Raw genomic sequence first — 14,841 nt, 5'->3', positions numbered from 1 at the left:
AATCCCATCCATATTCTACCACTATGCCTAGGCGTTACTTTATACCGAGGTTATGAGTAAGGCTCTTTAAGTATTTATTTTTTCACAATAATCAGTATGCAGTCACAGGTTAGTTTCTTAGTTTGTAAGAAAAAGAAATACGATCAAATAATGGTATAACACGACCCTTTTGTGAACTTCAGAAACAGATAGATAACTTATATAAAGTTATTTTTTGTGTATGCAGACAATTGGTAGAATTCCATTTTTAATTTGGTAATGAATCTAAAATAAAACAAGTTTATTGGATTATAATTCTACTTTATTTTTTATAAAATATACAAAGGGTATATTGTGACGCGTTTCGTCTTGTTAGGACATTTTTAAACAAACTAAAACACCAATGTAGAGTTTCAAAAATAATTTTCAAAATAAACCTGTATAAATTATATCAATATTTTTATAATTATTATATTAATTTGAAAGTCATACCCTTACAAATATTTTTAAATAATGAAAGATTTTTCACCAGTTTAACCAAAATATTCCTCTAATATACTCAGTTTACCCTAATTGAATTTTAATTACTCAACTTATTTTGGCTTGTATAGAAATCCACAAACATAAAATAGCAATTATTTTTAGAATATAAGGAAACTTTGTAAGTATTTAAGTTAGTTTGTTTGAAAATGTCCTAACAAGACGAAACGCGTCACAATATACCCTTTGTATATTTTATAAAAAATAAAGTAGAATTATAATCCAATAAACTTGTTTTTTTTTTTATACATTATCAAATCATACGAAGTTGTTAAAATACTAGTCAGATGAAGACTGGGAAATAAGAGGAAATTAGGAAACATAATGTGTCTGAATTTAATAACTTAGTAACTGAAATTATTTTTGTAAAATAAATAATAATTGTAATGTGAGTTAGAACTCATTTTTAAGATATTTTTTACAACTCTCTAAATAAATGCATTACAAACGCCGAATTTGTCAGCACTGGACAAAAAACAGGAAATATAGTTGTAATGCACCAAATTACCAAGCGGTATGTTATCTGCCTATGTTTATGTAATGTCCGCCCCTACGCCATACTCCATATAGCTACATAGGCGGAAAATATTGGGATTTGTTTTGTTGGCGCCATAAATTTCTACAATCCATTACCCCCCACCCCTCACATCTGCTCCGTAGCCAAACAGCCACAGAGCCACACATTCACCACAGAACTTGCAGCCATTGCATTATGACTAAATAATATAACCAACTTATGAACGGAGTAATGGAAAATACAAGTGGCGACTTCTTGGCTTGTTCGTGATAGTTTCTGCAAAGGAAAACTTAAGGCTGCTTCAACACTTTGTACTGGTGTATGCAATAATAATGTTTGCAACGCTCTATCTAAATTACGGAGTTTTGGTTGTGTTAACAGTTACTTAATGTGATGGCTCTTTATGATATAAAACCATGAGGCTCTCATGTACGTACGTTTTTATTCATAAAATGGCCGACGATTGAGCATTTTCCCTCGCTGGTTTCGACATACAACTTTTAAAAATCTAGGTTTATTCAACTACAGTTGTTTTTATTATATTATTGATAAATTTTCGTTATTATGTAGGCGCAGTACTCCATTTCTTATCCTGTCTCTTAGACATACACCGAGCATCTGTTCCATGGATCGTTGCGTGCATATTAATTTCTGGCTACTTTTTTGTGCTATAGACATGGTTTCTAATCCATATGTTGTCACCGGCAATATGCACGATTCATATACTTGTCTTTTCAAGCATATAAGGACTTGTTTATTTTCAAAAATATATGTATGTCTAATAGGCAGAATAAGAAATGAAGAAATAAGGCGCCAAACCGGAGTCGTGGATATTATGGATCGTGCAGCGAAATTGAAATGGCAGTGAGCAGGGCACTTGTCGAGACAAAATGATGGCAGGTGGATACACAAAATAATAAAGTGGAGACCATGGGCAAACAAAAGAAGTGTTGGAAGGCCACAGAAAAGATGAGTCGACGAAATTGTCTCTATTGTCGGTAAAACGTGGATGATGAAAGCGGGTGATAGGAAGGAATGGAGACGTTTGGAAGAGGCCTTTATCCAGCAGTGGAGAGAATAAGGCTGTAGAAGAAGAAGAAGAAGTACTCCATTATTTAATAAGATGCGTCACGTATTTTGACAAAGCACTAAAAATTGGTCTTGTCAAATTTTAAATTGGAATGCAGTTCGGGTTTTGGCGATAACTGTAAAAGCGATCTGGACTCGGAAAATCATACCTACCCATAAATTGATCTCCCTTTACGAAAGGGGAAAACTCGTAATACAACTTTTCTTTCTCGCTGCAAACGGCAAATGCAGTGCCAAAGTCTTTTTTACGCAGTGCCGAAGATTTTAAGAATTTTATTCTCTCGGGAAAAGTTTTCCCGCGCATCAATAAAAATGCTACCAGTGCCATCTGTCGTCACACGCTCGAGGTTCTCATAATTTCCCCAACATTTTTGTCGAGTAGATAGTTCGAAATTCGGTATAAAATACTTTGCAACAAAATAGCGAGACTCGGAGAGTAAAGTTCTTACCATGACTGCACTCATTTTAAAGTCCATTAGGTTTTTGACTTCTGCTGCCATTTCCCTGATGAGGATCAGTCCATCCTTCCTGACCACCTCCAAGTCCCATTCTTGGTATTTCTGAAAAAAAAAACAAGCATTGAAATACTATTGTTTTTTTCAAATCCGTGTTTTAATACATAATTTATTATTCACAAACTGAAGAAAAAAGTATTAAATCAAAGATACTCAGTGACATTACATATATAGTATTATTTATATTAAACAAAATTTTATTTTTTACATACATTTTAAAATATGTTCTTTAGGACAATTCTGTTTAACAGTAACATCTAACACGATAGTTTTGAGTTGATTTTACCGCCTCTTACAGACCTACATACTAAAAAAAATATTTGGTAGGTTCCAAAAAAAATAAAAGAAAAATAAGGATAAATATAACAAATTTATACAGAACTAATGGACCTTTACAAAAAAATGATTCAACAACAACAAACTATCACGCCGTTTCCCCGTAAGGGTAGGCAGAGAGGATAGAACGCCACAACACTCTATCTTTGCATGCAGATCTAGCTTCCTATACATTCATACATCTTCTCATGCACGCGCGCCAATTATTCCGACTTTTGACAGGTCCATCTTCAAGTATTTGTTGGATTTGGAATCATGCCATGTCTTTCTCGGTCTTCCTCTATTTCTGTATCCATCAACATTAGCATTGTAAATATTCTTATCCGTTCTTTCGCTGTCCATTCGTTCTACATGTCCAAACCAGCGCAGAGCTCTTTTCTTGATTTTGTCGATAATCCTTGTCTCAGTATTACATAATGTACGGATCTCAACATTTGTGCAAAAATGTTTAATGTGTCAAAAACTTATGTAGGTACTTATAAAATTAATTTTCGAAGCCCTTATCTATAATTTTTGTGTTGATATTGGAAGTACTTTATTTGTATGAGGTATGTAATTATTTCATATTGAAATAATTACATACCTCATGTTTGAATGAGCTTAGCGTGTGATATTACCCACTTGAGATAAATTCTTAGCATTCACTGATCTCCATCCTCCTCAAATGACATATGAATGCCTGGTAATCTGCTAATCAGGAAAGAGGAATTTCGGTTTATACAAACGCTTTCTGACTAACCAAGGTAATTCAATAAATTAGTGATTAACTCTCTTAAACCTCTGTGTAAGACATCGATTGAGTACATTATCAGTATCAAAATAAAAGCAATTAACAATTGTTAGGCACTTAGAAACTTGCAAATAAAATAAAAATATATATACTTATTTACAGTTATAAAAATAAAGTTAATAGAAACAAGATAAATTTAAATTTACAGAATAAGAAAAGAAAAAAGTTTTGTAAAAATAATGTAATAGGTACAAAAATAGAATAATATAATAATGAACATACGAATACATACATAATTACTGACATCATAAAACTAAACGGCTGTACTTTCTATGAGGAATTCTCTATATTTCATATAAGAGAGATGAAAAATGTCTGCGTGACCGGAGAGAACAGTATTGTAATAATGACATGCTCTAAAGAAAAAGTCGTTTTTCCCTGAGTTAGTCCTAGGTACTGGCAAATTAAATGTAGTATGGAGTCTTGTTCTGTTGGGAACAAGGTATTCTAAAGAACTTATAAGTAAAGGGCTGTCTACGATGTTGTTTACCAGTTAAAACAGGAATAATCGATCTGCAATCACTCTTCTATACTCGAGTTTGAAATGAATTTGGTGTACAGTGAAATTTATATTTTGTTTAATTAATGAATCTCTTCTGTATCTTTTCTAGGTTTTTTATATATATTTTATATTGGGGATTCTATACAATTGAACCATATTCTAATTGACTTCTCACATATGTGTTATATAGCAATATAAATGTTTTAATGTTTTTGAAGTCATTCGCATTAAAAAACCTAGCATTTTGCATGCCTTATTAATAATTCCATCAATGTGAATATCGAACACAAGCTTGGAATCTAAAACAATTCCTAAGTCTCTGATAACGTTTTTTCTTGGAACCATTTCATTCATTAAAGTATACTGAAAATTTAAAGGATTATGTTTCCATATAGTAAATATGTTCAGTCTCCAGGAGAAAGTATGTGTTCCTAATAAAGGAGTTCCTACGTTGATATTATGGTAAGATATGTTTATTTGTGAATGTAGGTATATTGCATTTCTGAACAAGCTTTGAAAATGACATGGCGGAATACTTACCACTTTATTTGCTTGTTATTACTTAATATTTCATTTAGGGATGAACTAACCTTTTGTGCTCTGGAAAACGGATTCCTCGGCTCATTTTATAAAATGAGGAACCCTTGTGTTTGCGCGCAATATGAAATATACACTTTACCCTTGTACTGGAATGCACTTTTACCATTATAGCCGTAGAGAATAGAAGGAAAACGAAGGAAACAGAAAAAATAGAGAAGCCCGGGAAGATGGGTTGAGGAAATTATTTCAAAGTGAGTAGAGAAAAGAGGGTCGGGAAGGGAAACGAAAGACAGATTCAAACAAGACATTAAGGGTTGGATTTATTTGAATACAGCCTTAACCAGATAGGTTTACCCCGCGATGAATTAAGATTAAGAATCAAGATTATAGGGCATCCAAACCGGTTAAAAGCAAAAATTAATATTTAATTTTTTACCCGAATAAAATAGGGACAATACTGATTCATGTGACTGAATACAGTTTCATTAACCCGCTTAATTTTATTGTACCCCCTTTCCCCGTTAAAAGTTACACAAAAAGTATGCAATAAAATATCTTATTAATGGTTTGTATGTTTAATCACAATCGCAGTGCCGGACGAATACGGAAATATAACTTTTTTAACATTTTGAAAATAATATGGTCTATTTTCTGTAAAGTAAAAAAAAATTTTTGCAAATTAGTAGTCGCATAAAAAATATTTTTAAATTTGTAATTTTGAATTCCCGCAAAAACGGCCATTCCATCGGCCACGCTCCTAATACGCCACGATTCATGTTTATTTGTTCCTGCCCATTCAAATTTGTTCAGAATACTGTCACGAATATTTCAAACACGTTGCGTTTTTCTAGCAACGTATTTTTATTAAATTTCTTTTAAACATTTATGTATGAAAACATTTCTCCACAATATCCATATTGATTTCGAAAATACAATTAATTATTTTAAATCCATTTCATATATTTTTATCGGTATTCGTAGTATGTGATATTTCCCCATTAAGATGCATAAATTAGAAAAAAAACTACATTAAGAATTACACAAGTAAACCTTAAAATTATAAGCAAGAAATGGGTAGATGTTTTGCTCAAACATTTCATTGCATTTTTTTGTTTTTGAATCCGATTATCTTGTTTAATCCAAAATAACAAAATGGAAAAAGATGCTGAAGCCCTAGATTTAGGCATGTGGTAGTAACGTCCTCTCGGGAGGGTAGAAGTTCCTTCATACGTTATAAGCCAGCTATGATGATGAAATCACTATGGTTTGCGTTCTATCTATAAGGAGTGCACCCGTCTGTAAAATTAAAATTTACTGTCATTTGAATTTCGAATATTTCAGAGCATTTATACCTATATAACTTTACTATACAACATACCTTACATTTCAGGAATGGTATATATTGACCGACTGTGTTTGGTTAGTTGAAATACTTCTTGTGAATCTCCCGTGACTCGGGATCTTGGGATTTGCGAACTATCGCTATTCGGTTGGTTGGAAACTGATGGAGTACGTTGGCATCATAAAATGGCGCGCTCGTAAAACTCTTCATCTAGAGGTCATTCACATGTTTAAATCTCGAATCATCCGACGTTCAGCGCTTTGGAAGCGAAGAATGTTTTACAGTATAAAATTTTAGAATAAAATTATTATAACCTTTTACTTACGTTCGCAAGTTTAGTGAATTCGAGCAAACATTGAAATAAACACCTATATACAGTATAATATTCGTTCATCTTTAGTCCTTATGTAGTAATTTCAGCCATACAATTACAAATGGTAATAAAAAAATACTTCATGGCAAACTACTGTCAAAAATAAAGTTTTCATTGGACGAAACAAGCCATTTTTTCTGCAATACAAAATATTAATTACAAAATTTCTTTATGGATTCGTTATCATTGATGTCCGGTTCTAATGGCGGTTTTAGATTGTAAAATGTTCGTAATAAAGACTGTTCTTGACAGTTTTTAATATTAAAAAAATATTTTTTATATTAAAAAAATATTTTTAATGCTCCACTACATAAGTTTTCAATTATTTAAAGTACCGGTGTAAATAACAAAGGATAATATTCTTAATGAGGAAGTTTAGTGTTTAAAAAAAATGTTAATAGACTATTAAATTATCAAAATAATTAAAAATAAATAAATTATTCATTGTATTATCAGCGATAAGATTTTTAAAGTTTTATATTTCTGAAATAACTTCTCGTGCTACGTCAGAGGTTCTCTTCCGCTTATTCTCGATCAGTTCTGCCAATCTTCCGCAACTCTCTTAGCAAAATAAAAGTGTAGTTGTAAGCACTAAGGATCAGGGTGAGATAAGAATCAGAGAATGGGGTATGGTGGCATGGGGGTTGAAGGAACATTAATTGAACGTCGTTATGCAGAAAGCAGCCCGTCCACAATTTTGAAAAAAATAGATATTGGTGTAATCGGGTGCAGTAAGGTAAATTCTATAATCTGCTAAAAACGTCCAAGCTGCTTTTGTACAAAAAATTGTAATAATCACCTTCTGAAAATAGTGTTGATCACAAAACTACTTTTCTCAATTTGCAGAAAACCCCACAGTTCTAGAAAAATCTTACGGAATAGATGCTGATGGGAAAATTAATGCCTCCATAAATCTAGTTCTCTTAAATAAATTAAAGTGGATCAATACACAAGTATTTAAATTTAATACATTTATTTATTTTAAAATACCTTTAATAGTAAAAAATATGTTTTGACACAGCATGTCACCTCATACATTCAAAGTTCGAATAAGGTATGATTCAATATTAGGTCTGGCTGTTTTCTGCAAAATGTATATTTCAAGCTGTGGTCATCCAGACTTTCAAAAATCACAAAAATTCCTTTAACACATAATTATTTTTTTTATGTCATTACAACGAATTACTTAAGTGATTCTTTACAATTTAGAGCCTTTACATAAATATAAAATTAAATGTTAAATTCATAATGACACAACATACATCAAAGTTTTATAAGGGCTGGCTGTTTTCTGCAAAACGTACATACTAGGTGTGGTTAGTCAGACTTTAGAAATAATTAAAATTAGTCAAATCCATTTAAAAAAATATCACAAAAAAATGTATTTACATTTGTCAGATTAATAAACATTCCAACTGTTGTTTAGATTGAATTAATTACTCTTTTCAGAAAACTGCTATTTTCTCAGTTTCTATGGCTGGTTGCCTTTTGCATAACTACGTTCAATTGTTAGATGTCATTTAAAATGTTCAAACGAAACGTCTATCTCTGTAGCTAGTAGTTCGTGAAGTAGTACCTTTGCTCACAGACTAGTAACTTAATGGGTTTCATTCTCCTCTCGGGCAGACGTCTGGAGTTCTTGAGCAGCTCTGGTGATGTGGAATCGGTCCTAGATATTTCTACAAGATACCGCGCGATATTTCAAATTCATCCATCCTATTTGTAGATACAGATCTTGAGAAGTTTCTAGTCCACATTCTAGTGCGAGGTTGCCATATTTTTTTTAGGGTAGTATGTTGCGAGTAGCATAGCTCTTTTTAGTATCAGTATCGAAAAATTTAGCGTTAAGAAGATATGCGGCGCAGAGAAATTTGATAAATAGTTATTTGAACATGGTTTTCAGTCAGATGCCTCTCCGATCTCCGATTTTGTGCGAAAAAGACAACTGGCAAATATGTTTTTTTTTTAAAAGAGTATCAAAATGAGATTTTCTGCATCGGCCCTTTTCGGAGTGTTCGGAGGTTCGCGGGTTTGAAGAGTCCGATTGTCATTTTTTTTATATTCAGCATTCAATGTTTACTTTATCTGTGGCAGCCGCGACCTGTTTTTATGAGCTCAGCGAGTTTCGTTTGTTAAAAAAAATGGATCAAATAATTTATATCAAATTTTGTGTAAAAAATGAAATAAAGTGTAACAAAGTATGTCAAATGTTGACAAAGGTGAGTCTTTTGAGTCTGTTATGAGTAAAAAAAAGAGTTTACGAGTTGTATAAGCGTTTCCAAGATGGCCGTGAAGACGTTGAAGACGACGAATGCCCCGGACGGTCTCGATATTCATATACTAATATTTATATTTACAGGTTTATGCCTTTTATAAAAAAAATACAATTAAAGGTGATACGGTTATTAAATTTGATTTTGTACGTAAAATAAAGTTAATATAGATTTTTTTCTCTGCTGATATTTCTTAATGTAACTGCAATTTAAATTGAATCATGTAAAATTATGAAACAGTTTACAATGCTATTATTTTAATTTTTTTCAATAGGTATACATATTGCACTATACGCATGCATTACAATTCAAAATAGACGTACTTATATTAATAACTATACAAATAAATAAGTGCAGCCCCCCGAGCGCCCACATTAAATAATTACAAAAAAGTTCTGTAGTTTAAAAAAAAATATATATTTGTTAAGACTATTAAAAATAAAGCCAACATTTTTAATGTATCGGATTATCTGCGCTATGACTTTTAAATTTGTCATTTTTATAATTAATTCGCGTGTGACGTCTCGAGTTCTCTTTTCCTTCTTTCTTGATGACTTCCGCTGATTCGCAGGTTGACCGTAAACCGGAAATCTATCACAGATTTCTTATAATTGGTTGATTCGGGAGAACTAGTGACGTCATGCAAAGTAGTTTGTAAACTTCGCCGTACAATTGAATTTTCATTTTTAACGCGCGTAAGAATACATTTTTTTATGTCAAATTTCCCGTAGGGCTGAACTTTCTCATTCGCGCTATCGTCGGCCTAACTTGTAAAACTCGTAAGTCCCAAACTTACTTGTGTTCAGGGGAGAGTAAAAACAGTTTCCACTTCAGTAGCGAATACGTTTTTTTTGCTACACATTTTTTTAAATAATGGAACACTGTTCGAATATACAAGTTTTACACATATAAGGATTATTTTTCAATTATTATTATTATTTTTAATTATTTTTTTAAGATTATTTTTGAATTTCTAATGGAAAACGAAAAAATATAATTTTTGACCATTTTGTGGACTTACGACTTTTACAAGTTAGGCTGACGATATGTGTTATACCTACTAGACTCACGTTAATCGATCATAATAAGTAAGGGCTTATAAACCGTTGGTTAGTACACAGATATTTTTCCTACTAGGACTGTCCAATGTCCATTATCCCTTTACTGAAATCAATAAGTTCTCTGTGACGACATAAAGAAAGGTCAAAGATTACTCGTTGGAGAATAAAGGTTTAATTGGCTTTTGCTTTCTACCTGCTAACCCAGTGGTCGGCAATCCGCGGCGCGCGAGCCGCACGTGGCTATTTAGCCACTCGAGTGCATGGCTCACACAGCCTATGTTTTACTTTTCGATTTATTATGTCACCGGGTCCAACAGGGACAAGGATTATTTATTTTTATTTATTTATTGAACTTTTTGTGGATAATGTTATTTGTTCATTAGCGGGCTTATTGCCAAATGGCAATTTCTTCCAACCAACCAATAAAATAAAAGTTTTATTTTTATAATTCAAGTTACAGAACATATTCAATAGAAAAAAAAGATTAAAAAGCTAAAAATATATAAAAATAGAAATAAACGTATTTGTTGATAAATTACCTTAAATCAAAACAATTACTCAATGGGAAAAAGGAAAAAAAGAGGAAAAAAGAAAGGAGGAGATATTAAGGAAGAAAAAGGAGATGTTTCTTCAGACGTGATTTAAACAGAGATAATGTAGTAACATCTTTGATGGTGGATGGGAGATGATTCCACAGTCGAGCCGCATAGACACTATATGAGTTAGAGAAGAAATTGTGGATGGGTATTAAGAGAGTGCCTTGAGAATTAGAACAAAGAGGTAATCCATGAACTGATAAGCGTTGAAATTTTTCACGCAGGTATATAGGAGCGTTAGGACTATGAAGTACATATTTATTACCACTGAAAGGTCAAATACGTCGCGAGGATGTTGCAAATGCACAGAAAATCATCATCATATGGGCCAATAAGTATTACCGGAGTGAAAAAGGGTTTTGTTTATATTTTGAAGAAAAAAAATGATCACAAGATACTTGTTTACCATTGCAACATTCCCTAAAAAGCGCTTTGTGCGTAGACATTTACAGAAAAAAAATCAGCGTTTCGGGATTGGTCAAAACAATGAGGTACTTCAGCTCTACAGGAAATTGGATGCAAAAATGTTTTCTTGCACGCGATAAAAAATAGAGCATTTAAACATGCAGCAAAGTTTCATGAAAATGTACGAAAAAATATTTTAATAAATCGAACTACTTTGAACGACGTCACAACTTCACATGAATCAACCTATGATAAGAGAGATTTCGGTTTACTTACCGTCAATGGACCAATCAGCAGAACTGACCGAGAAGAATCGGAAGAGAACTTGAGACGTCACACGCGGAGTAATTTCAGAAATACAAAACTTGAAAAAATTATAGCGCTGATAATACGATATGTTAATTAAAATCATTTTTTTGCCAAATTTAAGAGTACATTAAAAAAAATTTTGAAAAAAAACTCTTCTCATTGTAGCAAAAGCTCTTTATTACTATCGCCCATAGGGAAATATATTTTATTATTTATTATTGTTTATTTATTTTATTGATATTTTTTTTTACATTTTTAAAGGAAAAAGGGTGTTTGAAATACGGTCCAGTAAAAAAAATACTCTTTTGCTACTCATTTGTAGCACAAAAAATATTTTTGAATGTGTAAATTTGAATTCCCGCAAAAAAGGCCATTGCATTGGCCACGCCATTAATATGTCTCGATTCATGTTCATTTTTAAGTTAAGTCTTAGTTCCAAGCCATTCAAATTTTTATAGAACATCATCACGAATCTTGACGTCACAGTATTAATGCCTAACATGTACTTTTTTCTGGTGATATATTTTTTAATAATTTATATTTTAAAGTTATATGTATATGAAAACATTTACTTACAATATCCATATTGATTTTAAAAATAAAATTGATTATTCTAAATTCATTTCATATATTTTATCAGTATTCGTAGTATGTGATATTTCCCTATTCAAATCATTTTTAGCTGAAATGGAGACCCACAGATCTCCGGCTGCATATTATGTATGATGTAGATATGAAGGCTTTCGAGAGGAAACGTTTGAAAACGAAAATAAATTTGGTTCCCAAAAGAAATCTTAATTCGATTTCGCATAAGGCACTGTTTAGTAATCAAATAGCAGAGTATCAGCGATTATTTGTGATTATAATATATGTTAAAAAAAATTCTTCAATAAAAAAATACAAAATGTTAACATATAAAAATTTAATATAATTTAAGGTAAAACTTGCCAAAAGAGTCAGTTTTAATATATTCTCGACTTTGAGAAATGGCTGACCAAATTTTTAAAATTTTTTTAAAGCAATATCCTGCTAAGCCTCTATTTTGAGGTTTGTCAGAAGGTGGGTTGGATAGGATATGGAAGGAGGTAATTAAAAATACACCACAACACCCAGACCAATTGAGAAAAAAATCTTTCATGGATTTTTTTCTTGCAACTGACGGGAATCAAACCCGCGACGCGAGTTTCACAGTTGGCCGTCTAGTCATCTGCGCCACGGCGCCTGTCTAAATTGATTTGTAACAAATAATTATTTCTGTCACCGAAAGTAAAGTATATACGAGTACAGATGTATGTATTTATGTGAAATATATATCAACAATATTTTGAGTTTGTCCAAATTTTTGTAGACAAGGACTGGATTCAACTCCCTGGGGAGCTGTTTATTTTTAAATATTACAACAGAGATGAAGAACATTTAAGAGAAGGTAATATAGAAGTCCAGGCATCTACAGGGCTTATGACCGGTCAATGGCTGGTTTAAGTGGCCATTTTACACACTGTGTAACATTCACCATTCTGCCTATTGTTGATAAATTACCGGGTCCATGAAGAAGTATAGAAATTGAAAAAATAATATTTTCAGGCGTTGCCTAGTATGTAGGTGAAATAATTCAATTTGATGAATCTCACCCGCATAAATAAAGGTTTCAGCTCTTTAACTTCACAAACATCAACAGATGAAAGAATTGAAGGAATATAGATGTTCAAATATAGGCAGAATGGTGAATGTTAAACAGTGTGTAAAGTGGCCACTTAAACCAGCCATTGACAGGTCATAAGCCCAGTAGATGCCTGGACTTCTATATTACCTTCTCTTAAATGTTCTTCATCTCTGTTGTGAAATATATATTATACAAAATGGTTGCTAGTGTTAGGATTAATGTTGTCTAGGCAAATTAACACAACGTTTTAATTAGTTATGAAGCTGAGAGACTGTTAAGTTAAGTAACAGTATTTAAAGAGTCGTGAATAAATTTAAAAGGAGTGCGTTTTAAGTGTAATGAGTAATATAACTCAAAACTTCCTAATTTTGAGTTATTGCTCTATGGAACTGAGCTATCGATATGTAATAATATAATTTATTTCCATGCGATTTTTGTCAAAAATAACGTATAATCACCCACGCCTGATGGTGCATAGAGAACTGCAACGGTGCACCATTTGATACATAAATAGAAGACGATGAGTCTTGCGCTTTGGGGACAGTTATTGCGGTGTCAAACCACATGGTTAATAAATACTGTATGCAGATCTTGCCGGAATACGAACTCGGGACCTTAAACACGGTAGGCTGACGCGCCAACAACTATTACGCGATTTTACCTAAAAGTAGCTATAGAGTTAAATTAACTCAACCAGGATTTTGGCTCTATTTCCAACGCATCATAATATATTATGCTTTATCCGTCTGGACACAAAGCTAATTTAATATTTCTCATTTTCGGATGTAGAATAATTATATTCGGTAAATTTATACAATAAATTACAAAATTTAACGGCTAAAGATATGACTGTCAGTGACATTAACAGTCATAACTCTTCAGATTATGAATCTGGGGAGCATAAAATTGGCAGCGGAAGATAGATGACATTGAGATGACTCAAGATATTTGAGATTTTAAAGGAGATCAACGATAAATAATTCGGATTAAAAAAAAAATGTAAGGCTATTGTTATTTTAGTTTTTGAAATAAGTTGGTAAAATTTATTGGCGGAAGTCCATGGTAATATAAAAAAAAAAAAAAAAAAAAAAATAACTGTACGGTATTTCAATTAACTTTGTCCACTGAATTTAAATCCACTGGACTGACGATCTCGCTCTCGTGAGATCGTCCGTCTAGTATGGTTTTAAGAAGTATAAAATATCAACAATACTTTGAGTAAGTCCAAATGTTTGTAGTTTATTTTTAATTGAATTTGAAAATAAAATGCAAAAAACATAAATAATTTTATGTAACATAATATTTAAAAAATGATGTTTGAATAATAAGTCTTCTATAAGAATCAGGAATAAAGTAATCCGTTTACTTGTACCATCATTCAATTCCATCATCAAAATGAATTTATTTAAAAAAATTATGTCAAAATTATTGATGGAATAACTTAATTATTCTGGTATTTTGATTGATAATTTAAAAAATGTCTTTATAATCGCGACTTTCATATATAATCAATAAACTTTAAAAATTATTTAGATAATAAAATATCTCCTTTGTGGGCAGTTAGTAGCATCCGCGGTAAGTCTTAAAATACGTGTCCTAAATATTATCATGCATGTGGTACCTATTTGTTTATTTATTACTTATTCAACAACTTATATTTATATGTATAAGTTATAAATTTTAAATACTTGGTACACTTTCGCATATTTATTTGACCAATTAGCGCTTTCACCTTCGAATGGTCATCTTTAGATTGATCAAAAATGCCCATTAGAGGGTGAAAGCGCTAATTGGTCAAATAAATAAGTGGAAGGGTACCAAGTATTTTTAATTAATATATTTAAACATAAGTTATCGTGTAATTACAATAGAATTATATTAATAATTGTACATAAATAACGTAAATCGATTTATTTATTATTAACCTATAACCACAATTTGGAAATATTGCGGTTTTTTATTTTTAAATTTATAAGGGTCTACAAAAATACTGCCGAGTAAAAAATATTTT

General features: G+C 31.7%; 1 protein-coding gene across 1 annotated transcript in view; it reads right to left on the bottom strand.

Moving 5' to 3' along the window:
* stol (voltage-dependent calcium channel subunit stolid) overlaps positions 1 to 14,841 on the bottom strand; it is a 190,988-nt gene that overhangs the window by 104,733 nt on the left and 71,414 nt on the right. Inside the window, exon 3 of the mRNA XM_088224350.1 lies at positions 2,575 to 2,685. Within this exon, the coding sequence (XP_088080476.1) occupies positions 2,575 to 2,685 (111 nt within the window). The remainder of the gene's footprint in view (positions 1 to 2,574; positions 2,686 to 14,841) is intronic.

Source organism: Micrasema longulum, unplaced genomic scaffold (genome assembly GCF_059751315.1).
Source record: "Micrasema longulum isolate JH-2025_06_02 unplaced genomic scaffold, ASM5975131v1 h1tg000031l, whole genome shotgun sequence".
Lineage (NCBI taxonomy): Eukaryota > Metazoa > Arthropoda > Insecta > Trichoptera > Brachycentridae > Micrasema > Micrasema longulum.
This window is presented reverse-complemented; position numbering and strand designations above follow the sequence as displayed.